Source organism: Castanea sativa, chromosome 2 (genome assembly GCF_040712315.1).
Source record: "Castanea sativa cultivar Marrone di Chiusa Pesio chromosome 2, ASM4071231v1".
Lineage (NCBI taxonomy): Eukaryota > Viridiplantae > Streptophyta > Magnoliopsida > Fagales > Fagaceae > Castanea > Castanea sativa.
In genome coordinates this window covers 6,232,674-6,258,234 of record NC_134014.1, presented here as the reverse complement: position 1 = coordinate 6,258,234, position 25,561 = coordinate 6,232,674, and the positions used below count along the sequence as shown (strand labels likewise).

Here is a 25,561-nt window from a genome sequence, read left to right as displayed (position 1 = left end):
ATGTGGCTAACAAATTGTAATGCTGGTATATAGGTGGCTACAATGATAATAAATATATAATTGCTACTAAAAAAGCCACATCAGCAATTTAAAAAAAAAAATCAAATTTGAAAAATAAAATAAAAACATGCATATACCTAGCTAGCTAGTACTTTGCAATGTCTTCCCCTTTTTGGTTGAAATGCAACAATGAGCCACACACACACACACACATATAAAAGCTATTACACAGCCTAATAACTTTTTATTGGATAAATAATTTAAAAATCTAACTGTTGGATTATATGTTCTCTATATTCTTAATATATTTGCCAAATTTTTAATTAATTGGATATTATTTACTATTTGATCTGTAAACCCATCTTTTATACATGATTTTAAACTACAAAAACTTGCTCTTTAAAATTTTGATCAATGACCTACTTATTGATATTTGATTGTCTTGAAATTTTGCAAAAAAAAAGAGAATATACAAAAATAATGTAGGGTTATGCTAACGAGTGCCCTTAGAGCAATGGTTAACAAACCATTTTAGGAAAGTTTTGACATTACTTTTATGGGAACTAGAAAAAACTGTCAAAACATTAATTACATGCTCTTTTTTTCTTTTCATAAATTTTTTTTCTTTAAATGGATTGTTAGCCATTGCCTTAAGGTAATCCAACGATAGATTTGTCAAAATTCGCATATAATAAAAAAAAAAAGAGTAGTGTAATATTCCCTAAAGTTATACAATGTGTAACTTGAATCCAACTACGCACCCATATTTGCGCATGCGCAACCACATACATACATACATACATACATATATATATATATATATATATATATATATATATATATATATATATATATATAAAATTTAAACTTAAAAGTGGAAAAAGGGGGTTAAAACTTTGGTTTTCATACATAAAATAAATTAGGTAGCCTTCTCCTTAATAAACCAAATAAGTCAATACTCCCTCTTTGTCTCTTGGATCACATTAATCATTGTGATATCGTGCCTAACACCCACCCATATTGTGTTATTATCTTGTACTTATCACTTGGGCTCATTGTTTTGTTGTGATCCAATCTATGCTCATCACAAACTCAACTTAATGGTGAAATTAATTAATTAAAACCGGGGTAGGGGATTCAAATATTGGTTTTTATGCACAAAAAATTAGGTAGCCTTCTCCTTAATAAACCAAACAAAGAGGACACTATCTCTTATTGTATTACATGCTAAAAGTGGCTTTAGGGGGTATTCACATTTGGCATATGCCTGCTCTGACCGAAATCTTTGGAGATGATTTTGTACTCCCTCTTTATTTCTTGGATCGCATTAATTCATTGTGATCTCGTGCTTAAAACCCACCCATATTGTGTTATTATCTTGTGCTTATCACTTGGGCTCATTGTTTTGTTGTGATCCAATCTATGCTCATCACCAACTCAACTTAATGGTGATCTGTGTTTGTCTCTTAAGAGTGCACATGACTTGTATCTTTATTAATTTGTAGTGAATTACACCGGCCTAAAAAACTCAACAAGATACGGGAGGATGAATAATTTTTCATTAGCCTAGTCTCAAGAATCTGTTATAGGCATTGTGGATTAGATAAAGCATTTCCCCAAAATCAAAGTCCTCGTGTCAAACTTAGGAAGCCTTATCCAACAAACAAGGTCTTGGAAGCTCCTTATAATTTTTCTTAGCCGTACTTGAAGTAAGTAATTTTCATTATTACAAAACCAAAAAATAAATAAAGTATATATTAATTAGCTCTTCAAATTTATTTGATAAACTATCACTTTGTCCCCAAAACTTAAACTGATAAAAAAGAAGGAGATGAAATTACATATATTACCTCCTCAACACCAAGGACAACTCCAATGCAGAGCATAGTAATCAATGTATTTCCTATTGGTCTTGAAAAGTGTATAAAGGGATCACTATTCTTGCTTTTGTTGTAGTAACCACTGTTGGGTGAGATGGGTGGAGTAATATGATGATCAAGGGGTACCTAAGCTCTAGTGCCCTTGGTAGATATGGATTTCAAATAAGGGAGATGTTCAGGATACTAATGAATGTTACAAACCTAGATATGGCAGCTGAATTCGCATCCTACATGCAGCATATAGATGAGTCCATTTTCAAGAAATTGGGTGTGTTAATTATGTACTCTAGAAGGAAAATTTCATATAAATTAAGAAGTGCATGAAAAAGAATATAGATCCCATAAAGGCTTCATCTCCTCAAAATCTTTGCTTAGGTGGCTCTAAATATATAAACACAACCTTGTAAGCTCAATCTAAATATGGTGATCCCTCACCAAAAATAAAGGATGCAACATATGCAGGTTAAACCATAAATAAACACAATAAATTAATTAACTTGAAGCAATATATATTAATTAATTTAATACCATGATATGATGATACTACTAACTATTAACTTTTTGATAATACTAAATACTTATCTAAAACTTAGGCCCGACCTAATTAAAAGCAACTGATGCAATTACCTAAGGCCCCAAGTAAAGAAAGCCGCACTTGTATATAAATATATAAATATATAAATATATATATAATATTTATCTATATATTTTGATTAAGCAAAAAAAATTTAAGTCCTTTTATTGGACAATAAAATGCATTAAAAATGCTTTATTGTATTCTAAAATACAACATAGTGCTATCTGCACTACACACTACCTATAGCATATTATCATTGTAGCACATTATAACCACATGGCCCACATACTATCACTAAAGGCACTAACCTACGGTACCTTCCCACTGATCAAATGAGTTTGAGCATTAAACTTTAAAGTATCAAGATTTTTTAAGTTTCAAGTTTTATTAACAAAACATTCTTAAGCCCACCCGCTATATACATTATAGGAATGGAGGGCCTAGATATAGGTATTGGGCTGTGTGCCGTGCTTGAAAACATCAGATAACCCGAGGACAGGTAAATACTAATGAAGACATACAGATTAATGGGCTGTGAAAGAAGTATGGTCATAAGGAGTTGAAAATGTTGTTCGAGGAGAAGTACCTCCTCATCCAAACAGAGTAGAGATCAAAGTCCAACCCTTTATCAAGAACAAAGCAACGGACAATTGTGTTGGTAAGGATAAACATCAGATAGGGATAAGACAAAAGAGAGTTGAGAAATATTTAAGAAGAAAGCTGTTACCACCGCATTAAATACTTTGCAGCTAACCCCCTGAATGAATTAATGTGGAGATGATATCTGAACAGTAACATTTAGTCTTACAGCTACCCCCAAAGACTTCAGGAATGTGTTAATGAGACAAGTATCAAAGCCAGCAATCTGATCTACACGTGGAGGGTTAAGATGAAGGGAGGAGGAGGAATATAAACGTGAAAAAACCCCATTATAGGGGGATCATCAGAAAATCTAAGGAAAAATCACTAAAGACTCAAGAACTATAATGTTGTATATATTTAAGAGAAATATATAAGAACCAACCATCCTTAGACTTGGCCGATGAGAACTTTTCTTGCTCAAAACTGTTTATTTTACTCTTTCCATCAGTAACTAACCCACTGTGACTACCATCCACTTAACTCATTAAAAGTTCATCTTTAAGCTTACACTCTAATAAATTTATTGTTTTGGACTCTTTAGGCCATTGACTCTTCATTTGGGTTTTAGGAGCAAATCGTATCCTTACACACAATACACGAATTTCAACCCAAAAAATCTTGCAATTTTAAAAGGGTTTGGCTTAGTACGTTTTAAAAAAAAAATTTCTTTTTGTATGTTTTAATGAGAGACTAACACATCATTCACTAACTAAATAAACTGTAAAAATTAAAATTTACTAACACTTACCATTGTATATTTAAAACAAAAGACATATCTAATTAAAAAAGTACTGGGTAAGCCAAACCCATTTTAAAACCCAAAACCCAAAAAACTTAAAACCCAGAAAATCTTTAATGATACTTGTAAGTGCACAATTGCACCTGGCCCCAAGAGCAGTTACGGGCTCAGGCCCAATGAGCCTTAAACAATATGAATTTGTAGAGTGTGGGCTTGAAACCCAGGTTAGAAGTGTGTGAGGATTAAATGACAAGCCAAAGATTGCAAACACCTGGAAACAATAAGGAATATTGTAAATCAACCTCCTCGGACGTAAGCCGAGAGTTGTTCTTATATTATCTCTTCCTCTTTTTTCTTTTCCTTTTGGATTACAAAAAAGTCAGTCCCCCTTTTCTGTTCTAGGTTGCTCCTTAAATACTCTTCTTTTTGATACTTTGTACACGTATTGCCCCAACTCCCCCTTAGCCTAGATATTTCTTTTCTTAGTGCCTTTGAATAGTAACCAGAAGTTTCCCTTCCACTGTTCAGGTGTCACTTCCCCATTAATGCGGCCAGGGTGGTAGGTGCAGGGTCTTTAATGTGGAGGTGGCAGCCTTTATCTTTGGTATTTCTCTAATATCGGTGCTTCTAGGACATTCAAGGGTTCACCCCCCTTAACCTTTGGTCTTGACCGTGTCATTCCCTAACCTTTACCATGAAGTCCCGGGTTCTCCGGTGTCCATCCGAAGGGAAATTCACCCTCGGCTAGATCCTCGGATCCTCGGCGTATGGGCCGACCTGTAGTACTGACAAGTTCTAAACCCAAGAGCAGGTCGGCCTTCCTTAGCATGGCCCAACGGCCCATATTCCCATCAGGGTCTTTTTGCTCCCCACAATACTAATTTATTAATTGAACCATATAATAAATTAATTTTTATTTATATAGGTTTAGACTTTAAAGTATAAAGTGGTCACAGTGTTAGAAAAGTTGCCATAATCAGATTCTATTACTCTATATTTCAAATTTTATTTTTACTTAAATTATAATTTTTAATTATAAATTTTGTTTTATTTATTTATAAATATTTGCTCATTATAAATGCCTACTAAAAAATATTTATCTGGATATGAAAATTTTCAAAAAAAGAAATGTCAAAGGAACTTAAATATAAAAACTTAATTAGTAATTTTGCATCTCAAAAAGCAAGAAAATTATATTTTAAATAAAAATAAAAAATTTAATAAAAACATTATTATTTAATTAATATTTAAATATAAAAAATGTCCCACGACCTAAGGCCCCAAAATTATTGAGCCAGCCCAGCTAAAACTAACATTAATTAATATTCTCTTCATCTTCTACTTGTTAAACCAAAAAAAAAAAAAAAAAACGAAAAAACCTAAATTTTGCCATCGTTTTTCCTTCTTTTGTTGGATTTCCAAAATGAGGTAGAAAGTTGGAGTTGCCCTCTACAATATATGTTAAACCTTTGCAAATGTTGACAATAATCTCATCTTGTATTTGCACTTACTCTCTTTTCTGCCACTGTGTTGTGATCTTGTGTTCATAACCTTTGCTCATCATATGGAAGAGCCACACTCTCCACATATACACCAAGTTCAAACCCACGAGAATAATATAAGTCATCTGACTCTATATTTGAAATCACAGTCCTTTTAGAATTGTTTAAAAGATTATAGATAACTATTTTCTTTCTGTTCACCTCCATTAAAATATCACCGTTTTTGGTGAAACACAATGGCCTCAACCGCTCCTCAAAATAGGGAATGACAAACAATTTTTCCCAAGATTCTTCCGCCCCATATTTCTTCATTACCCAAGTCTCAAAGTGGCTTCCATTGGGATCGTATGTTAGAGAAAGGCATCCACCTAAAACCCCCAGCTCAAACTTTGAATCCTTATCTAACATGCATGGTAATGGCAGCTCATAAAAGTCTTCTTTAGCCGGATCAAAATAAACCAGCACTACGGTTACAGATTTAGAAAAGTCTTCCATATCATATTCTTCACGGCGAAGAACCCAATGGGGAGCTCCATTCAAAGTAACCCCTTGTGTGTCAAAATAAAAATTGTAAGGAAAATCACTGTAATCAATATCTTTCAAAGTATTGTTCCTGAAAGAGTAGTGAGAGATAGATTTAGATTCAAAACTATAACCACTGTTGGGTGAGCCTGGTGGACTTACTAAATGAGATACAAAAACAGCCTTGTAATCATCAGAGGAAGAATCATAACCAAGTCCGCTCATGAGTATATTATCCGGGTCAATATGATTACTCCATAATACAAACATATTATGTGTACCAGAAGATGGGTTCCACAGATAAAGATGAGGACGACAATAAACAATTAAGAAATCGTTGCAAGAGCCGAAGATCTCAGGGGGTATGCTTTCATAACTTGGAGGAAAGTCGAGAGATTTCACTTCGAGCATGAAGCCATTGTAATCTATGATGGCCATCATTAATTCCGGTGTCTTCTCCATGGAGAAGACACCGGAATTTATTTCTTCATCACTTTGCTCAATGAAGGCGCATCTCCAAAGGGTCATGTTGTTAGGCTCGTTGGCTTTGTCATAGCGTGCTTTGGCAAACTCAGAGCTTGAAATCAAAGAACACCATGATTTGCATACGGACTTAAATCGCTGTAGAGATTTGACGGGGAGTCTTTTTAGTACGTCATGCACGATGTCTTCTGGAATGTTTTGTGAAAAAAATCTTGAGTTTTCCATGATTTTCAAGAACCTGTTTGTGAAAGGGTTACTAGCTTTTTGTTTTTTTGGTTTTCTTATATGGTTGATGCTAGGGTTTTTCCTCATTTTATATGGCGGTGTTGTAACTTTTAAGGCCAAGAATTGTTGTTTATTTGGGCCTTTTTTATTGGGTTGGCTTCCTTAGTAGTTTCAATGGCTGAAGATTCAAAGCTAAATCTAATTACATTGTACGTAACCGCCCATGATGCATATGAAAGCCCATTTATTTACATTCTTGATAAGAATCCAGTTTTGTTTTTTTTGGGGCTATATATGAATTTTATTTTCATCCTATCTCAATATTTGAAAGGTTAGCACAAACATGATTTGGGACATTATGGTTTATTTGGTCGTGTTGTTTAAATAATAGTTTTTATTGTTTAAACAATACAACACGTGTTTTCACAACATTTTTTTTTTCATTCACATATATTTTCATAACACTTAAACAACGTTACTAGAATAATATTACCAAACAGACCTACCTCTTAGAAGCTATGATTTGGGAAACTTTTATGCCATGTCCTACTGTAGCAAACATTAAGAGACCTTCCAAGGATGAGACAAGACTTGGCAGAATCTTTGGCAATTTATACAGCCTCAGAGGCAATACAAAGAAACCCACCGCACACAAAGTACACACACTCTTTGCTCTCACTAGTATAGCAGTACAACCATGCTTTCAGGTAAAGCATGCAACTTTTACCAATTATTCACAAATTGATTTGATCAAACTATTACATATTGAAGTTTTGTTACTCTCAAACACATTTGGAAAGAACAATATTGGACTAGGTACACACTGTAACTAATATAATAATATAAAACCCAGGCGTAGCACACAAGTAGCTAATTTGACATTGTCACTTACTATACTTGGCAAACCAGTCCAACAGGTTCTGATGAGCCTCCTCAGCAGAGTTAACAGCTACTTCATCTTCATCCTCGTACCTTGTTGTCCACCCATGTATGACTTTTGGAAATATCTTAACATAGAAATCCACCTGAAAAGAATCAAACATTATTTGATTGCTATCAAATGGAAAAACTAGGAAAACATTAGAGAATGTAACACCAAAATAGATTGATTGCACGAACAAACTATAGCCTCAATATGGAAGATTGGCCAAAGTTAGTTAAAAGGTATTTAAAGGAAAAGGCAGATCACCATGATGAATATCTGTTTGTTGTTTAAAATGAGCGCTTTCCTTCTTCTTTTTTCTTCTTTGCGCGTTTCAGACTTTCAGGGGATAACACACTATGCGCGTACTCAGTGCCGGCTCAAGGCCTAGGCCTAAGGCCCCACGACCAAAAAAAAAAAAAAATTCTCTACTAAAAAAAGGCCCCATTTCCATTTGTAAATGCCCAAAATTTTATAAAAATATAACATTTTTTAAATAATTAGTACTTTTTAAAAAGTGATGTTAAAGATACCACAAATTTTACTATAGGTTTAAGCTTAAATTTAACTAACATGTCACCAATCACATAAAAAATTAATTCAAACACAAATAAATTAAGTTGTTGAGTTTTATCAATTACAGTCATTATCACATTAGATTATGAACATTTTTAAAACCAATTGTTCATTTCTAACAAGGCTTCCAAAATAAGAGACCAATAGAAATTAAAACCAATTGAAACCCTAAAATGTTTCAAAAAAAATGCTGCAAATGGGATAGAACATCAATGATGACTAATCTCCTCTAATAGTTTGAGATCTTAATTTTTGTAAACTAATATCCTACAAAGTCACGCACCAAATAATATTTATCTATCTCTTTCTCTTAAAAAGAATATATAAATTAAAATTTAGGTTACAACTGTACTTAACTATGCATAGTTATATATCCAAGTTATAGTAAGTTTCTTTTTAAAAAAAATAATATTTTTTATAGTTCTTTTTGTTTAAATTTATGATTCAACTATGATATTCAATCCTCTGTATGAAATTAACCTTAGTTTAATTATTATTATTCATCAATTTTTGTATTTACATCAAATTAGTCTTAATTTAATTTGTATTATATATATTTATTTAATTAATGTTTACATATAAAAAGGCCTCATATAAAATTTTCGCCTTAGGCCCCAAATTTTGTTGGGTCGACCCTACGCGTACTGTGCGTGCACCGTGCGCGTACTGTGCACGTACTGTGAGTGCATTATTCATGTATTGTGCGCGCACTTTTCAGCAATTTTTTATTAAAAATAGGTCCTACGATATTATTCGCACATTTAAAAATTATTTTGTTACAGTATTTTTACAGTTTTCAACTGTATTCAAACGGATCCTAGTTAGCCAAAACCAAATATTCTATTATCACATCATCAAAACCAAAGCCAAAGATCCATCATCAACTGCAAAAATTGGGAGAACATGGGAAAAAGTTACACCAATATGGATTGATTGTTGATTGCTGAGAAAACTATAGCCCTAGTAAGAAAAGATTGACCTAAGTTAAAGGTGTTTCAAGGAAAAGATGATGAATCACCATGATGAAAATTTATTTGTTTCTTTGAAAAGATTTGACACACTTACCCCAGCCCCAACCTATATGTTTACGTCAAAAGCCCAGCTCAAAGATGCCGTGGTTAACATTAGTAGCCAAAATGCCAAGAAAAGGCCAAAGAAGAAGTCATGATATAACAGAGGATGGGGAAAAAGATTCATGTAACCAATTTCATGTTTTGAAAATTGGCAGTGTCAACAAGTAACACACCTCAAAGTTTTTGTTACGTAGAAGAACGACGTAATCAAGCATTTAAGTGCAGCTTTAGCTTGCCAAAAATTGTAATTTATCAAGCCAAAAATCCTATCCCAATACAGGAGGAATCTAGAGATATGGCATGAGCATGCTTCAGCAAGCGCCTGGCCACATAACACAAGACTAGTGAGGGTGTACACTCTGTTTCCATTCATTCTTTCATCTAGAAAACCAAGATAAATACTCTGAGATGAAACAAATGCTAAAAGGATCATGGTTATGTTCCAAATATTCCAATACGTAAAAAATTAAATGCAGCTAGTCAACCCTCAATAGAAGAATGATGAACCAGCATTATTACCAGAATGTCATTACTTATTATCTAAGAAGAAGAAAAAATCATAACCAGAAAAGGTTGAGGTATATAAAATAATGTAACAGCTAAGCACTGTAAAGAAGCATATAAAACTGGACAAGGATTTGATCTTCCTACCTTAGATTGAGAAGTTAAGGCCTCATCATATTGTTTCAAGAGTTCGGGTGGAGCAATATTGTCAATTTCAGCTCCTAGTACTGCAATGGGAACCTTAACACCTGAAATCAATCCCCAAATACCAGTTAACTATGACACAAAATTGTTATTTTTTTTCTTCCTTGTACTTGTACTCTTACTAGAAAATAAATAAATTTCGCAAGTCCTGCTCTGCAAGCAACTTGATTGTAGAAAAAAAAAATATTGGAACAAGAATTGATTTACATTTTACAACAACCAGGGAAAATTCAAAGTTATGACAGAATTAAATCATTGTAAACCTGCATGCTAATAGCAAAAAATATCCTTTGACCTCAAGAAAAAGGAAAGAAGCAAACTTATAAAGTCAGGTACTTGTGATTACTAATTACTTCCAATATTTTAATTGCTAAGGTGTAATAAGAGCTGGAAGCTTTTTCTTGAGAGTCCTTCAAAAGACACTGTTACATTCTGAAATTGCAAACTAACAATCTAGCGAGACTAATATAAAGCTCTTGAAAAAGTTATACAATGGGATCCATTCAAATCCATACCCTTGATATCATCCACTGTTACCCATGCCGGATGTAATATCACTGCAGCTTGGATAAGTTCAACTTTTGAAAGTTCAACCACAACCTTACCTGAGAAATGAGAAGAACGTAAGATTTCAAATGTCAGTGTTAGAAATACTGAATGGAATAGTATTGTATTTATCACTGAAAGAATATACATGAGTGCCTTTATATAGGAGGCATATGAGTGCAGTACAAGTAAATATGAGTGTAGTACAAGTAAGAGTGCTATACAAGTAAGAGTGCTAAACAAGTAAACTAGTTGGGCCTAAAGCCCACAACACTATATATGTTAACAGCCCCCCTCAAACTCAAGGTGGATGTGAGACCAACTTGAGGTTGTCAACCAAAGTACGAAAGCGTCTCTTAGGATGTGGCTTGGTGAAGATATCTGCAAGTTGATCTGTAGAGGAGACTGAGATTAGCTTGAGAGCACCATGGACAAGATGATAACGGATAAAATGACAATCGATCTCGATGTGTTTAGTCCGTTCATGAAAGACATCATTGTGAGCAATATGAATGGCACTTTTGTTGTCACAATAAAGAGGAGTAGCAGAGGATGTCGACACACCTAAGTCTTTGAGAAGCCATCGTAGCCAAAGAAGCTCAGATGTGGTATCAGCAAGGGCACGATATTCTGCTTCAGTACTAGAACGGGCCACATGAGTTTGTTTCTTGCTTCGCCAAGAAATCAGAGAAGAACCAAGAAGAAAGCAATAACCAGTGGTGGACTGCGATCAGTGTGGGATCTCCTGCCAATCAGCATCAGAAAATGCATAGAGAACAAGAGGAGACCGAGCAGAGTAGAAAAGACCATGGAAGAGAGTGCCCTTTAGGTACCGAAGAATGCGCGAACGGCGGCATAGTGAGTCGATCGTGGAGCGGACGGATATTGGCTCACACGGTGAACAACATAGGAAATGTCTGGACGAGTAACGATGTGAGATAAACTAGGCTGCCAACTAAGCGTCTGTAAAGAGAGGGATTAGACAATGGTTTCCCCCTGAGGGAGTCAGATGCGCATTAAGCTCGACTGGAGTGTCAACAGTCTTGCTATCAGTGAGTCCAGCTCTAGACAAGAGTTCAGAGGCATACTTGGCTTGAGTAATGTAAAGTCCATCTGTAGAATGAGTGATTTCAAGACCCAAGAAGTAGCTGAGATGTCCAAGATCTTTCATCTCAAACTGCTGGCTGAGAAAATCTTTGAGTTCTTGAATGCCACTGAGGTCATTACCAGTTATGATCATATCATCCACATACAAGAGAAGTAAAATAGTGCATTTGTCAGTGCGACGAAGAAATAAGGCAGAATCATAATGACTGGCCATGTAACCCAAACGAGAGATGGTAGAGCTGAACTTGGCAAACCAAGCACGTGGAGCTTGTTTAAGGCCATAAAGTGCACGTCGAAGGTGACAAACCTTGTTTGATTCAACAGAGAGACCAGGAGGAGGTTGCATATAAACTTCTTCACTCAAATCCCCATTAAGGAATGCATTTTTGACATCCATCTAGAAAAGATCCCATTTACCGGCAAAGAAGAACAGCTAAGAGGGCACGAACAGATGAGATACGAGCAACCGGAGCAAAGGTCTCTTCATAATCAATCCCATACTCCTGTGTAAAACCTTTTGCAACAAGACGAGCTTTGTAGCGCTCAATGGACCCATCAGAGCGAGTCTTAATCTTGTAGATCCACTTACAACCAACCACAGATTTCCTAGGGGGGAGAGTGACCAAGTCTCAAGTATGGTTTTTAGATAATGCATCAAGTTCCTCTTTCATTGCAATCTGCCATAAAGGGTCAGTGGAAGCCTCACGATAGGTGTGAGGCTCGTGCAATGTAGCAAGGGCAGTGTAACAATGATAGTCAAGTAAATGTGCAGGAATAGACCTTACCCGAGTTGAGTGACGAGGTGGAATGTCTTGTACATGATCTTCAGTCGGAGCAGGAGCAGGGGAACCAGGATCAAGGTTGGGTAGCTCGTCTTCGACCTGTTCATTAAAAGGGGAACTGGGAAAGGGATCAAGGATTTCTGGTAGTTGGACAGATAAGTTAATAGGAGAATCAGGAGCAGCTACAAGAGGATCAGGATCAGCTATAGGAGGGTCAGGAGCAGCTACAGAAGGAATTTGCGTCTCATCTGGAAATAGATCTAAGACAGAAGAGGAAGATAAAGAAGTACGGAAGTGAGAGAGCTCGACAAAGAGGCGATGTTCCCAAAAGACAACATTGCGGGAGACACGAAGACGATGAGAAATAGGATCATAACACCGATACCCCTTTTGAGTTTCGCCATAACCAAAAAAACAACAAAGTCTTGACCTAGGCTCAAGTTTGTTATGCTCATGTGGCTGAAGAAAGAAAGAAAAGAAGAATTAATAGTGGCAGATTTTCAATTTCTGGTGGATAAGTTTCAATCCAAGCTACAAGGGTGGAAAACAAACCTCCTATCTCAAGCTGGGAGGACCACTCTTATAGCTTCTGTCCTTCAAACCCTCCCTTTTTCAAAGTTCCTGAAACAATTTGTAAGAAGATGGATTCTATAGCCAATGCTTTTTGGTGGGGTGATGCTCATGGGCTTAGGAAACTGCATTTGCTTAATTGGAACAAGATTTGCTGGCCTAAGTCTTGGGAAGGGTTAGGACTCAAAAAGTTCAATCTAATGAACCAAGCTATGTTGGCCAAAAAGTATTAGAGAATAAGTCAAAACCCAAATTCTTTAGTTGCAAGAACTTTTAAGGCAAAATATTTTCCTAGGGGATCCATTCAGAATTGTTCTCCTAAACCACACCATTCATGTGTTTGGAGAAGTATAATCAAGTTTGATAACCCCAAGCTTAAGGAAGGGAGATGGTGGGTTGGCAATGGAAACAATATCCCTCTTAGGCATTAAGATTAGTTCAAGAGTCAGCCTCATCATTTAAATAATCCCAATCTGACCTCTGGTACAGTAGCTGACCTTATAAATCAAGAGACCTAGACTTAGAGAGCTGATTTAGTAAGGGCTACATATCCTTTTCCTCTTTGTGATCGGGCTACATATCATTTTCCTCTTTGTGATGAGATCCTGCAAATCCCCCTGCCCAAGACCAATTCTGTTTGTGATAAGTTGTTATGGAAGTATTCAAAATTTCAAATAGTGGAGATTTTGAGGTTAAAACAGCTTATAGAATTCTTCTTGAGGACCACCTGGCACCTTCTGCTGAACACCACAGGCAGTCTCATGCTGAAAACAGAATTTGGAAGCTGACATGGAAGATAAAAACACCACAAAATATTTGTAACTTTGTATGGAAGCTTATGCATGACAGACAACCAACCATGCAGCTTTTAAAAAATAGGGGAATCACTGACAATGGTCTATGCCCTCTATGCAATTGTGAAGAGGAATCCACATCCCATCTGTTTCTGCTATGCCCTTTTGCTAGAGCTTGTTGGCATGGTTTACTATTGGCTGTACACACTTCTGACCTTATAGGCATCTCTGTGCAGCAATGGTTAAGGGAGTTGATTGTTTCTCATGAAGAGGTTTTTATGGAGTACATGCAGAACATATTTATCACATTGTGGACCATATGGACTCAAAGGAATATGGTGGTTCATGAGGAAAAACAACCAAATCCTATGGAAGTAGTCCTAAAAGTTCAAACTTTGTATTGTAAGTACAAAGAAGCTTTCTCCAACCATCTTGGATCACACAACAAATGCAGCAGAGCAAATATTGAACCCAACACAGTTGCAGGAAACTGGTAGCTGCTAATCAAGGTTGTAGGGGTTAGAAAATCAGGGTTTAATAGAAGTGCTTAGGCTTATGAAGCTAAGGATCTTCAGGGAGTTATCAGGTTTTATGGTGTAGCTAGCAGCAAAGCAAGTTCAACAAATGGGACTGTACAGGATGCCTTGATGGAAGCAGTCATCATAGCCAAAAACTACGGACTTCAAAGGATTCTTTTTTTGACCAACAACAAGAATCTAGTCCAACTTTTAAACAAGTCTAAGAATCCAGCTTGGCAGGAGAGATCCTTGATTGCTGATCTGGAGTTTTTGTATCAAAATGGACTATTTTGTAATTTGCTAGTTGTCCCCAAGTTTGTTCTTGATTTTGTTTATGCTGTTGCAAAATTGGCAACCTGAATGCCAATTTACCAAAGTTGGGTTGATCCAACTTTTTTTGTAACCTTGATAAATTTTGTATTTTTCTTTTTGGTATAAAAGAAAAAAGAAGTGTATACAATGTTTTACTATTGAAAAAACACATCTAATGTTACATATTTATAGTACTTGATCAGGTGATTTTTTTTAATTTTTTTTATTTTTAATTTTGGCAAAGTAATTAAAGAATTGAACAAAATAAGTGTAAGTAACTCTCAAAGTAGTGTGATGCATACAAAACCATCATCCAATATTTTTTGAACCTCATGCAAATTAAGCTCCTATAGATTTTTTAAAATAAATCCATTATAGAGTTCTTAAAATTCTATTTATGTTATTTAAAATTAATGAATTAAAATTTTCTATATCAATATTAATAATTCAGATATATTATTAATTAAGTTTGTTTAATATTGGTAACATGAAAAAAATTAAATTTACTAATTTTAAAATGGATGAATAGAATTCTGAAGATTTTTTTATAATATGAAGTGGTTGCTGTGTAACATGCCAATAGGAATTAAAAGTATTTCATAAAATAAAATAGCAATTAAAAAAGTAAGCAAATTTAGGAATTTTATTTCAGAAATTTTAATTTTTTGGCGTAATGCCGAGGTTCAAATCTCCAGGAAAGAGTTTTTCATACATATATACTTATATTAGACTAAAATAAAATTTTTATTTTGTATTAAAACAAATTTCCAAAAAAAAAAAAAACGCATATTTGTAGTAATTTGAAAAAGTAAGGGCATTAAAGTCAGGAAGTGGAAATCATAATAAAATATGATTTTTTTGAGAAATAATTACAACATGCTGCTAATCCCGTAACTCGAACCCTTTCCCTCCTAGACTCCAAGCACTTTGTGCATGGGAGGTGCCAATAGGATTAGAAAAGTAGGTACCATTATTATTTTTTTTTTATAAAAAGGTACTACAATTTTTCTAAAAAAAAAAAAAAAATTAGTGGGAGGGAAAAGAGGGGCTGATTGATTCCACGCTTTATTTGCTCGTGGACTATCCCACCGCATCATGATTATGATAATGAACTCAAGAGCCCTTTGTGTCCATTAAGCTTTTTTACGTAGAAAAAAATAATAATAACAATAATTTTAGGGATACATTTTCGCACTCAATTTTATAATTTGTTGATTTGTCCGATCGTGAACAATTGACCATGGTGAGTAATTGACAAAAAAAAAATGAATCCATTATCCATTTAAAAAATAGTGGACAAAAAATACCAATCAATTATGGTCACAAAAATCAATATATTGTGAAATTTAGCGCCGAATTGAGTGTGTTATTAAAATTATTTTGAGATTCATATAGATTCTCTGAGGAGACCGAAGTGACCATCCAAATGGGGAAGTGCCAGTCACCAGTCACCACTAAAATTCACAATGGTATAGTATCGTTATCAACTCGTAGTTGCTTTCAATGTCTATTATTTTTTTAATATGTACCTTTTTTTTTTTTTTTTTCTCTCTAGTTGTATTTGCATACATGTTTGCCAATTTATTTATTTATTTTATTAGACAAAAGCTAGGAAGAAGCTGTATATCTTCGTGTTGGTAGTAAACGTTTTTATGGCTGTATCGGTGCTGCTATCCATGTAAAGAGAAAATTAAAGAAACTTCTTAGCTAATTTGTACTTTGTAGATACACTGGGTCAACATTAAAAAAAATTCTAACACAAACATTTAAAGCTTAATTTTTCAACTTCAACTGTCAATTATAAAAATAAAAACTAAAAACTAAAAAAATTTCTTCGCTCAACATAACATATTATAGGTAAGATAGGTGGAATGCATTTATAAGTTTTAAGGGGAAGACTTCAAGTCGAATTTTTAATAATTAAATAATATTATATATATATATATATAATATTGAGATGCAAAATTACTAATTAAGTTTTAGTATTTACCTCCTCAAAAAAAAAAGTTTTAGTATTTAGATTTTATTAACATCTCTTTTATACTTGATAATGACTAATTTACTTAATCAAAATATTCATAAAATTTTTTTCTTGTGGTGAAAATTTTAGGGGATTTTAAGAGAGTTTAATTTTTATTGGCCCAGTATTGTGGAACGTCTTGGAGGTAGGAGAAAGAATGAAAAACACATTTTTATATCTTTTGTTTGACAGAAATATTTTTTTGGTCCTTATATTTTGGGCCTACTTTCATTTTGGTCATCTAATTTCACAATATTTGGTAAAGTATCTGACGGTTGAATAAGAGATTTGAAGTTTAATTCCTGTCTATAACAAAAATCTTTTAGTGTTTTAGTCTGATGATAAAGAATACAATTACCATAAGCGAACGTCATAAGTTGAAACTATATAAAAAAAATTGACTTATTAGACTTGTTGTCATTTAGTCCTTGATGCCATCAAATCAATGATGAAAAACTATTACGTGGCTAACAAATTGTAATGCTGGTGTATAGGTGACTAGAATAATAATAAATTTATAATTGCTACTAGAAAGGCTACATCAGCAAATTTAGGAAAAAAAAATTCACATTTGAAAAATAAAATAAAAACATGCATATACCTAGCTAGCTAGCTAGTACTTTGCAATGTCTTCCCCTTTTGGGTTGAAATGCCACAATGAGCCATATATATATAAAAGCTATTACACATCCCAATAACCTTTTATTAGATAAATAATTTAAAAATCTAACTATTGGATTATATGTTCTCTATATTCTTAACATATTTGCCAAATTTCTAATTAATTAGATATTATTTACTATTTGATCCATAAACTCATCTTTTATACATGATTTTAAACAACAAAAACTTGCTCTTTAAATTTTTGATCAATGACCTAATTATTTATATTTGATTGTCTTGAAATTTTGCAAAAAAAGAGAATATACAAAAATAATGTAGGGTCATGCCAACGGGTGCCCTTAGGGCAATGGTTAAAAATCCATTTTATGAAAATTTTGACATCACTTTTATGGGAAATGGAAAAAACTATCCAAGCATTAATTGTTTTTTTTTCTTTTCCCATAAAAACTTTCTTAGATTATTAACCATTGCCTTAAGATAATCTAACGATAGATTTGTCAAAATTCGCATACAATAAAAAAAAATTGAGTAGTGTAATATTCCTTAAAGTTATACAAGGTATAACTTGAACCTAACCACGGACACACGTGTGCGCACGCGCACCCACATACATACATACATACATATATATATATATATATATATATATATATATATATATATATAAATTAAACTTAAAAGTGGAGAAGGGGGTTCAAACATTGGTTTTCATATATAAAATAAATTAGGTAGCCTTCTCCTTAATAAACCAAATAAGTCAATACTCCCTCTTTGTCTCTTGGATCACATTAATCATTGTGATCTCGTGCCTAACACCCACCCATGTCGTGTGTTATTATCTTGTACTTATCACTTCGGCTCATTGTTTTGTTGTGATCCAATCTATGCTCATCACAAACTCAACTTAATGGTGAAATTAATTACTTAAAACCGGGGTAGGGGATTCATATATTGGTTTTTATGCATAAAAAATTAGGTAGCCTTCTGCTTAATAAACCAAACAAAGAGGACACTATCTTTTTTTTTGATAAACAACATACGCAAACTTTCATTAATCAGAATCGGAAATCAAGTTGGATACATCTTTATGAACTTGGTTCAAGATAATTGGGGGAATGTCTTCCACCCATATAATACATTCATTTAACCCCTTGGCATATTTTGCCAATAGATGGGCTGCAACATTGCTGTTTCTGCAGGCATGGCCTACCTCCCATGATTTAAACTGCCTTAGACCTTCATGGATTCCTTCAACCAGTTTTTGAATGGAATTATGGCATGTGTCCCTTCCTTTTAACCCGTTGACCACTATTTGCGAGTCACATTCAAGGGAAACATCCTTTAGTCCCAGGTCCCATGCTAGCTGCACTCCTACTTCAGCTGCTTTGGCTTCGGCCTCCAGAGTTCCCAGCGGTAAATCAAGCTTCCCACTCAATGCTCCCATCAGCTGACCCCTTTCATTCCTTATCACAACTCGCACACCACAACCCCTCAATTCATGAAAAACAACTCCATCAACATTAATTTTATAATAGCCTGGTCTAGGAGGAGTCCAAGGGGGCTTACCAACAGGAGGAGGTCAGTTGGAATTAGCTTGAATTGTTTTACTTCCTTCGCATACTCTGCTGCCTCCTTAACTATTTGATCAAACTGTTTGGTTTGGCCTCCATGTCTAAGCTTATTTCTATTGTTCCACAAGCTCCAAGCTATAATGGCAAATAACTCCCAATCGACCATCGGACATCTCACCATAATTTCCCACACTATATCCACAAAATCCAGATTAGAGTCAGGCGAAGAAGGAAGTTTCAGTCTCATTGCACTCCATACCTCCTTCGCTGCCTTGCAACTCCACAGAATATGGCCCGAGTTTTCCTCTCCTCCACACAAATCACAACTGACTTCGACCCCAATCCCCCTAGCTCGCAGTTTGCATTTTGTGGGCAGAATATTCTTACAAGCCCTCCATATAAAGTGTTTGACCTTATTTGGGCAATTCAAATTCTAAATTAATTTCCATAGTGCTATTTGACTTGTCCCATCTAAACATTCTCCTCTATTTGCTCTGCCTTTGGTCTTTTGCATACTTTGCTGGGCTACTTTGTACGTGCTTTTGACAGTGATACACCCATTAGGAGTCCATGCCCATGTCAAGGCATCAATGGGAAGCCGAGGGCTGATAGGAATTCCCAAGATCACTTGGGCTTCGAAAGGAAGAAAAGTATTATTCACCTTTGCAGTGTCCTAACTATTAGTGTCAATATTAATAAGGTCCGAAACCCACTCCACATTGTTTGAGGAACCCCTCGAACTAACCACCTTGAAAGAGACCAGTGTTCTATCCTCCCAAATGTGCACTCGTTTGCCATTACCAATGACCCATCTAGATCCCTGTTTAACAATCTCCTTGGCTGCCATGATGCTTCTCCACACATAGGAAGGTCTATTGCCCATTTGAGCATCCTTGAACGAGCTACCTCCAAAGTATTTTGCTTTAACAACTCTATGGACCATAGAACGAGGATTTTGTTGAATCTGCCACCCTTGTTTGACAAGTAGGGCCAGGTTGAAGGCCCTTAAGTCCCTAAAACCCATACCCCCTTCCTTCTTTGGAGTGCCCAATTTTTCCCAAGAGATCCATGTCATTTTCCTCTCTTTTTTCCTTTTGCCCCCACCAAAAGTTACTCATCATGGAATTCAGCTCCTTGCACAAAGAGTCCAGAAGCTTGAAGCAACTCATCATATAGGTAGGTGTAGCTTGGGCCACCGCTTTGATGAGAATCTCCCTCCCCGCATTAGAGAGCGATTTGCCTTTCCACCCGGCAATTTTTCTCCCCACGAGATCTTTTATGTGATTAAAAGCTTTCCTTTTTCCCTTCCCAACTAGTGGCGGCAACCCCAAATACCTCTCATGGTGTTTAATAATTTGAGCTCCGAATTGACTCTTTACTTATTCTTGGACTTCTCTCCTCGTGTTTTTGTTAAAAAAGAGAGAAATTTTTTCCTTGTTAAGCTTTTGGCCCGAGTCACCTTCATAGTCTGCTAACACCTTAAGCACCCTACTTCCTTCTTCAGCTATGGCTTTACAGAAAATTATACTATCGTCAGCAAACAACAAATTGGAGATTTTAGGAGCACCCTTACACACTGCCACTCCTTTTATGTACCCTGCTGCCTCCTCCTTTGACATGACAGTCAAACCCTCTGCACAAAGTAGGAATATGTATGGAGAAATGGGATCTCCTTGCCGAAGTCCCCTTGAGGGAGTAATTCTTCCTTTGGGTTCCCCATTGATCAGAATAGAGTAAGTCACTGTTGTCACAGACATCATCGTGAGAGATATCCACTTCTCATGGAACTCCATCTTCTTCATCATAGCTTCCAAGTAAACTCATTCCACCTTATCGTAGGCCTTGCTCATGTCTAGCTTTATGGCCATGAAGGCTTCCTTTCCTTTCCTCCTTTGATCAATACTATGCATTGTTTCGAACGCCACTAGCACGTTATCTGTTATACGTCTCTCTGGAACAAATGCACTCTATGATTCATCAATGACTACTGCCAGGACTTTTTTCAGGCAGTTAACTAATACTTTTGATATGATTTTATATATAACATTGCATAGATTGATCGGCTTGAATTTAGTAATTTTTTGGGGTGTTCTTAACTTTTGGAATAAGGCGTATATAAGTCTCATAAAGGCTACTTGGCAATACACCAGCATTAAGCACATCCAGCACACAATTTATAACATCAGAGCCTACTCTATCCCAATATGTTTGATAAAAAATAGGAGACATACCTTTCGGACCCGGTGATTTTGTTGGGTGCATTTGTTTAAGTGTTGCCCTTGTTTCATTAGGCTTGAATTCTGCAACTAGTTCCTCATTCATTGCAGTTGAGACTCGGCTGTTGATTGCGCTTAGACTTGCTTCGAAGTTGGTTGGATGGTCTGACGTAAAAATGGCCTCAAAGTAGTCCAATATTATGCCTTCAACTATCCCCTGATCTTCCTGCCACACCCCTTCAGAATTGTTCAGCCCCAAAATCTTGTTCTTCCTCAGCCTTTGGCTGGCCATGGCGTGAAAAAATTTTGTATTGCGGTCTCCCTATTTAATCCAGAGCACTCTAGACCTTTGATTCCACATAATTTCCTCCCTTAATAAAACCTCGTTTATTTCTACCTTTAGATTCCGAATCACCTCTGCCTTTTCATTAGTGCATTCTGACACTTCTAATTACTGAGTTCTGATTGTTTCTACCTAAGGACTTTGTTTACATTCCTATTCACCCTCCAATTCCACCTCTGAAGGTGGTCTTGACACTTCTTCAATTTGTTCGAGATGGAATACATAGCACTATTCTCAAGTATCCCAAGCTACCTCAATATTGTCCCTGCAACCATCTTCCCTTGTCCATATAGCCTTAAACATAAAACGCTTCCTCACCGGCTTTCTTGGTTATCTGCGTTTGAGAGACAAAGCCAGAAGACAGTGGTCTAAAATCGACATTGAACAATGAAAGACACTTGCCTCTGGGAACATAGACATCCACTCTTCATTAGCAACCATCTAGTCAAGCCTTAGTTTGGTTCTTTGATCTCCACTTCGCCCATTACTACCATGTGAATCACTGCCCCACAAAGCCCATACCCATTAACCCACATCGGCCCAAACAATTTCTGAACCCTTCCATTTGCTTCACATCTCTTACCTACCCACCTGATTTTTCACTAGGATGGACAATCTCGTTGAAATCGCCGAATACGATCCACAGCATATCGCATTGGGCATTCAACGTATCCAACAGTTGCCAGGATATATAGCACTTCTCAGTCTTGGTTTGGCCATAAAAGCCCGTTGCCCTCCAAGGAATTGACACCGAGCTTTCACGGACAACCATGTCTATATGCATGTTCAAGTAGCTTTTAAAAGTAACATATGTGCCTTCCTTGTATAGCAATGTGAGGCTGCGGCTTCTCCCATCGCTTGGTACCACAATACCTTGTGTGAAGTTGAGCTTCGCCTAAATGCCCTTAATCCAACCTGCGTTGGCTTTAGTTTCTACAAGAAAAACTAGCAATGGATCTCGGGTTCTTACCTCATCGGTGAGTATACGAACCACCAGGGTCGACTCCAAACCCCTGCAGTTTTAGGAGACAATACTCATTGGGCTCGGCAGTGCTGCGTTGCAGCCACCGCCTCATCGCCATCCATCTGTTTCTCATCCTCGGAGCTAGGTTTGCTCTATATCTTCTCTTTTCTTCTTTTCTGATTTACCACATTTGGGTCTAGCTCTTGAAATGGAGTTGGACCCCAACGTTTCTATTTGGTGGGGCCAGCACCCTCCTTGCCTTTTTCTCCTTTTCCTTCCCTTGCCAAGTGCTTCCAATGCCCACTCTTTGGGCCTAACTTATCAGCGGTCCAACCCTTAATTCGGTCGTATGCCATGGCCATTGGGCCTTGAGTTGTATCGGGTTGGGCTGGGCTTAGCATTTGCTTCTTTTGAGACTGATTTAGTGCCAGTTCGAATTTGAAAACAGGTTCGCCCCTTGATTAGTTGCTTTCTCCCATTGCATGCTTTGAAAATTTTCGGGTTGGGCCAGAAAATTTTCTAATGGTTTTACATGAATTTGTGCCTCCCTCTCTTCTGCTTTCCCACTGGACTTGTTGACCTTTCCCTCTTCGTGTATCTCCTGTGTTAGTTGCTCAAGTGTTTTTTGTTTCACTTCAACCCAGGTTAGGCTATCCTCGTCCCTACTGGTCAGCCTAGGCACGTGTTCCTCACCTACCACATTCTTTTCCTTGACCTCACTAGGTTTCTCTGCCCCTTTCTCCGGTCTAACCCTGGCTGCTCAACTCCTTTCATCACCTCACTTTCCATGCTTGGCTTTGTAAGATCCTTAAAACCTCTCCTTATCGGTTCCCCTCTCAACCACGCCTCGTATTGTAGGTCATTAATTTTCTGTTGGGGAATTTCAGAGTTGTTTAGACAATCTTTTAGTGCATGACTGAGCAACCCACAGTTGTAGCAGAAGTTGGGAAGCCGTTCATATTTGAAATTAATCCACCTGCTTTCGCCTCCTTCTTTGGTAACCCGTTTTCCCCTTACCAGTCTTTATGTTACGTCGATCCGTATCTTCACCCTTAGGCATTTTCCCTAATGGACCCTCGTTTCAGATACATCCACCTCTAAAACCGTCCCCAGCTTGGAGCCCATAGCCTCTCCTGTTTCTCTCCTCCTACACTTCAAGGGCAGATTGAACATTTGAACCTAAAATGGAGACCATTTAAGGTCAATCTCCCTTGGTGCTAGTTCTGCCTCAAAATCTTGAATTAAGACTAATTGTTTTTCGTAACTCCAAGGACACATATCAAGGACTTCCTTCTTGTCCCTACCATCTCCAAATTCAGCCAAGAATAAATCCTCCTCTATCTTGGATATTTGCACCCCTTTGTTTAGTTTCCACATCATCCTTATGCTTTTCCTCAAGGCACCCCTTATAAGAGGACACTATCTCTTATTGTATTACATGCTAAATTCAATACTCCCTCTTTGTTTCTTGGATCGCATTAATTCATTGTGATCTCGTGCTTAAAACCTATGAAGCACGGGTGCGTTTCGGGATTCGGGTGCGGGTGCGGGTGCGGGAGCGGGTGCGGGACTCGGCAATTTTTGAAAAAGTAGGGTGCGGGTGCGGCGGGGTGCGGCGATTAAAAAATTATTAAAAATATTTTTATTTATATTTTTAATATATTGCTAAACATACATTTTTTACATTATATAAATATATACCAAATTTAAGAACAATGGTAAATAATAACTAGAATACAGAGAATAGGAGAGAGCCTAGCTGAAGAGTGAAGGTAGAGAGTGGGAGAGAGGCTCAAGAAAAATGAAGAGGGAGAGGGTTGGGTCTTGGTTTTTTTCCAAACGGTGCGTTTGCACCTCTTCTTCTTTTTTTTTTTTTTTTTTTCCAGCCATAAGCACCTGTTGTTGTTGTTTTTTTTTTTTTTTGAATTTCGGCCGGTATCGGCCGATATCGGCCGATTTCGCCGGTATCGGCCGGACCGATTTCAACCGATACGGACCGATTCGGGCCGAATCGGCACGAATCGGCCCGATTTCGCGCGCGTCGGCCCGAATCGGCGCGAATCGCGCCGAAAAAAATGATTTTTTATTGTCGGACGCGGCACGGACGCGCAGGCAGCGGCGTTGCCTGCGCGTCGCCGCGTCCGACGCGGGTGCGGCGGCCCAAATGCCGCACCCGTGCTTCATAGCTTAAAACCCACCCATATTGTGTTATTATCTTGTGCTTATCACTTGGGCTCATTGTTTTGTTGTGATCCAATCTATGCTCATCACCAACTCAACTTAAGGGTGATCTACGTTTGTCTCTTAAGAGTGCACATGACTTATATCTTTATTTGTAGTGAAATACCCCGGCCTAAAAAACTCAACAAGATACGGGAGGATGAATAATTTTTCATTAGCCTAGTCTCAAGAATGTATTATAGGCATTGTGGATTAGATAAAGCATGTCCCCAAAATCAAAGTCCTCGTGTCAAACTTAGGAAGCCTTATCCAACAAACAAGGTCTTGGAAGCTCATAATTTTTCTTTAGCCGTACTTGAAGTAAGAAATTTCCAAGATTACAAAACCATAAAATAAATAAAGTATATATTAATTGGCTCTTCAAATTTATTTGATAAACTATCACTTTGTCCCAAAAACTTAAACTAATCATAAAAAAGAAGAAGATGAAATTACATAACTATTACCTCCTCAACACCAAGGACAACTCCATTGCAGAGCATGGTAATCAATGTATTTCCTATTGGTCTTGAAAAGTGTATAAAGGGATCACTATTCTTGCTTTTGTTTTAGTAACCACCGTTGGGTGAGATGGGTGGAGACGTGGAATAATATGATTATCAAGGGGTACCTAAACTCTAGTGCCCTTAATTGGTAGATATGGATTTCAAATAAGGGAGATGTTCATGATACTAATGAATATGTTACAAACCTAGATATGACAGCTGAATTCGCAACCTACACGCAGCATATATATATATATATATATATATATATATATATATATGAGTCCATCCTCAAGAAATTGGGTGTGTTAATTATATACTCTAGAACATGCAACGAAAGATTTCATATAAATTAAGAAGTGCTTGAAAAAGAATATAGATCCCATAAAGGGTTCATCTCCTCAAATTCTTTGCTAAGGTGGCTCTCAATATATAAACACAACCTTGTAAGCTCAATTTAAATATGGTGATCCCTCACCAAAAATAAAGGATGCAACATATGCAGGTTAAACCATAAATAAACACAATAAATTAAGTAACCTGAAGCAATATATATTAATTAATTTAATACCATGATATGATGATACTACTAACTATTAAGTTTTTAATAATACTAAAT

At 36.3% G+C, this 25,561-nt stretch overlaps 2 protein-coding genes across 2 annotated transcripts; one reads left to right on the top strand and one right to left on the bottom strand.

The window, feature by feature from the left end:
* The first annotated feature begins 13,506 nt into the window (after positions 1-13,506).
* LOC142624807 (uncharacterized) lies at positions 13,507-14,526 on the top strand. The gene is made up of 2 exons (XM_075798558.1): positions 13,507-14,141; positions 14,235-14,526. Exons 1-2 carry the CDS (start codon positions 13,507-13,509, stop codon positions 14,524-14,526), a joined length of 927 nt encoding a protein of 308 aa, XP_075654673.1.
* A 3,647-nt stretch (positions 14,527-18,173) lies between these two features.
* LOC142624806 (uncharacterized) lies at positions 18,174-19,768 on the bottom strand. Its single transcript, XM_075798557.1, has 3 exons — positions 19,439-19,768; positions 18,731-19,105; positions 18,174-18,683 (listed from the first exon to the last, which is right to left on the bottom strand). Exons 1-3 carry the CDS (start codon positions 19,766-19,768, stop codon positions 18,174-18,176), a joined length of 1,215 nt encoding a protein of 404 aa, XP_075654672.1.
* Positions 19,769-25,561: the final 5,793 nt, after the last annotated feature.

Bases quoted from the DNA above. Each gene is read 5' to 3' on its own strand.
- LOC142624806 (XM_075798557.1), bottom strand. From the start codon at position 19,768: ATGACATGGATCTCTTGGGAAAAATTGGGCACTCCAAAGAAGGAAGGG. The intron at 19,106-19,438 runs GTTAGTTCGAGG...TGCCCAAATAAG, and splicing joins CACTGGTCTCTTTCAAGGTG to GTCAAACACTTTATATGGAG. The intron at 18,684-18,730 runs GTAAAACAATTC...CCTGTTGGTAAG, and splicing joins CAGCAGAGTATGCGAAGGAA to CCCCCTTGGACTCCTCCTAG.
- LOC142624807 (XM_075798558.1), top strand. From the start codon at position 13,507: ATGGAAGTATTCAAAATTTCAAATAGTGGAGATTTTGAGGTTAAAACA. The intron at 14,142-14,234 runs GTAGCTGCTAAT...GGGAGTTATCAG, and splicing joins AACACAGTTGCAGGAAACTG to GTTTTATGGTGTAGCTAGCA.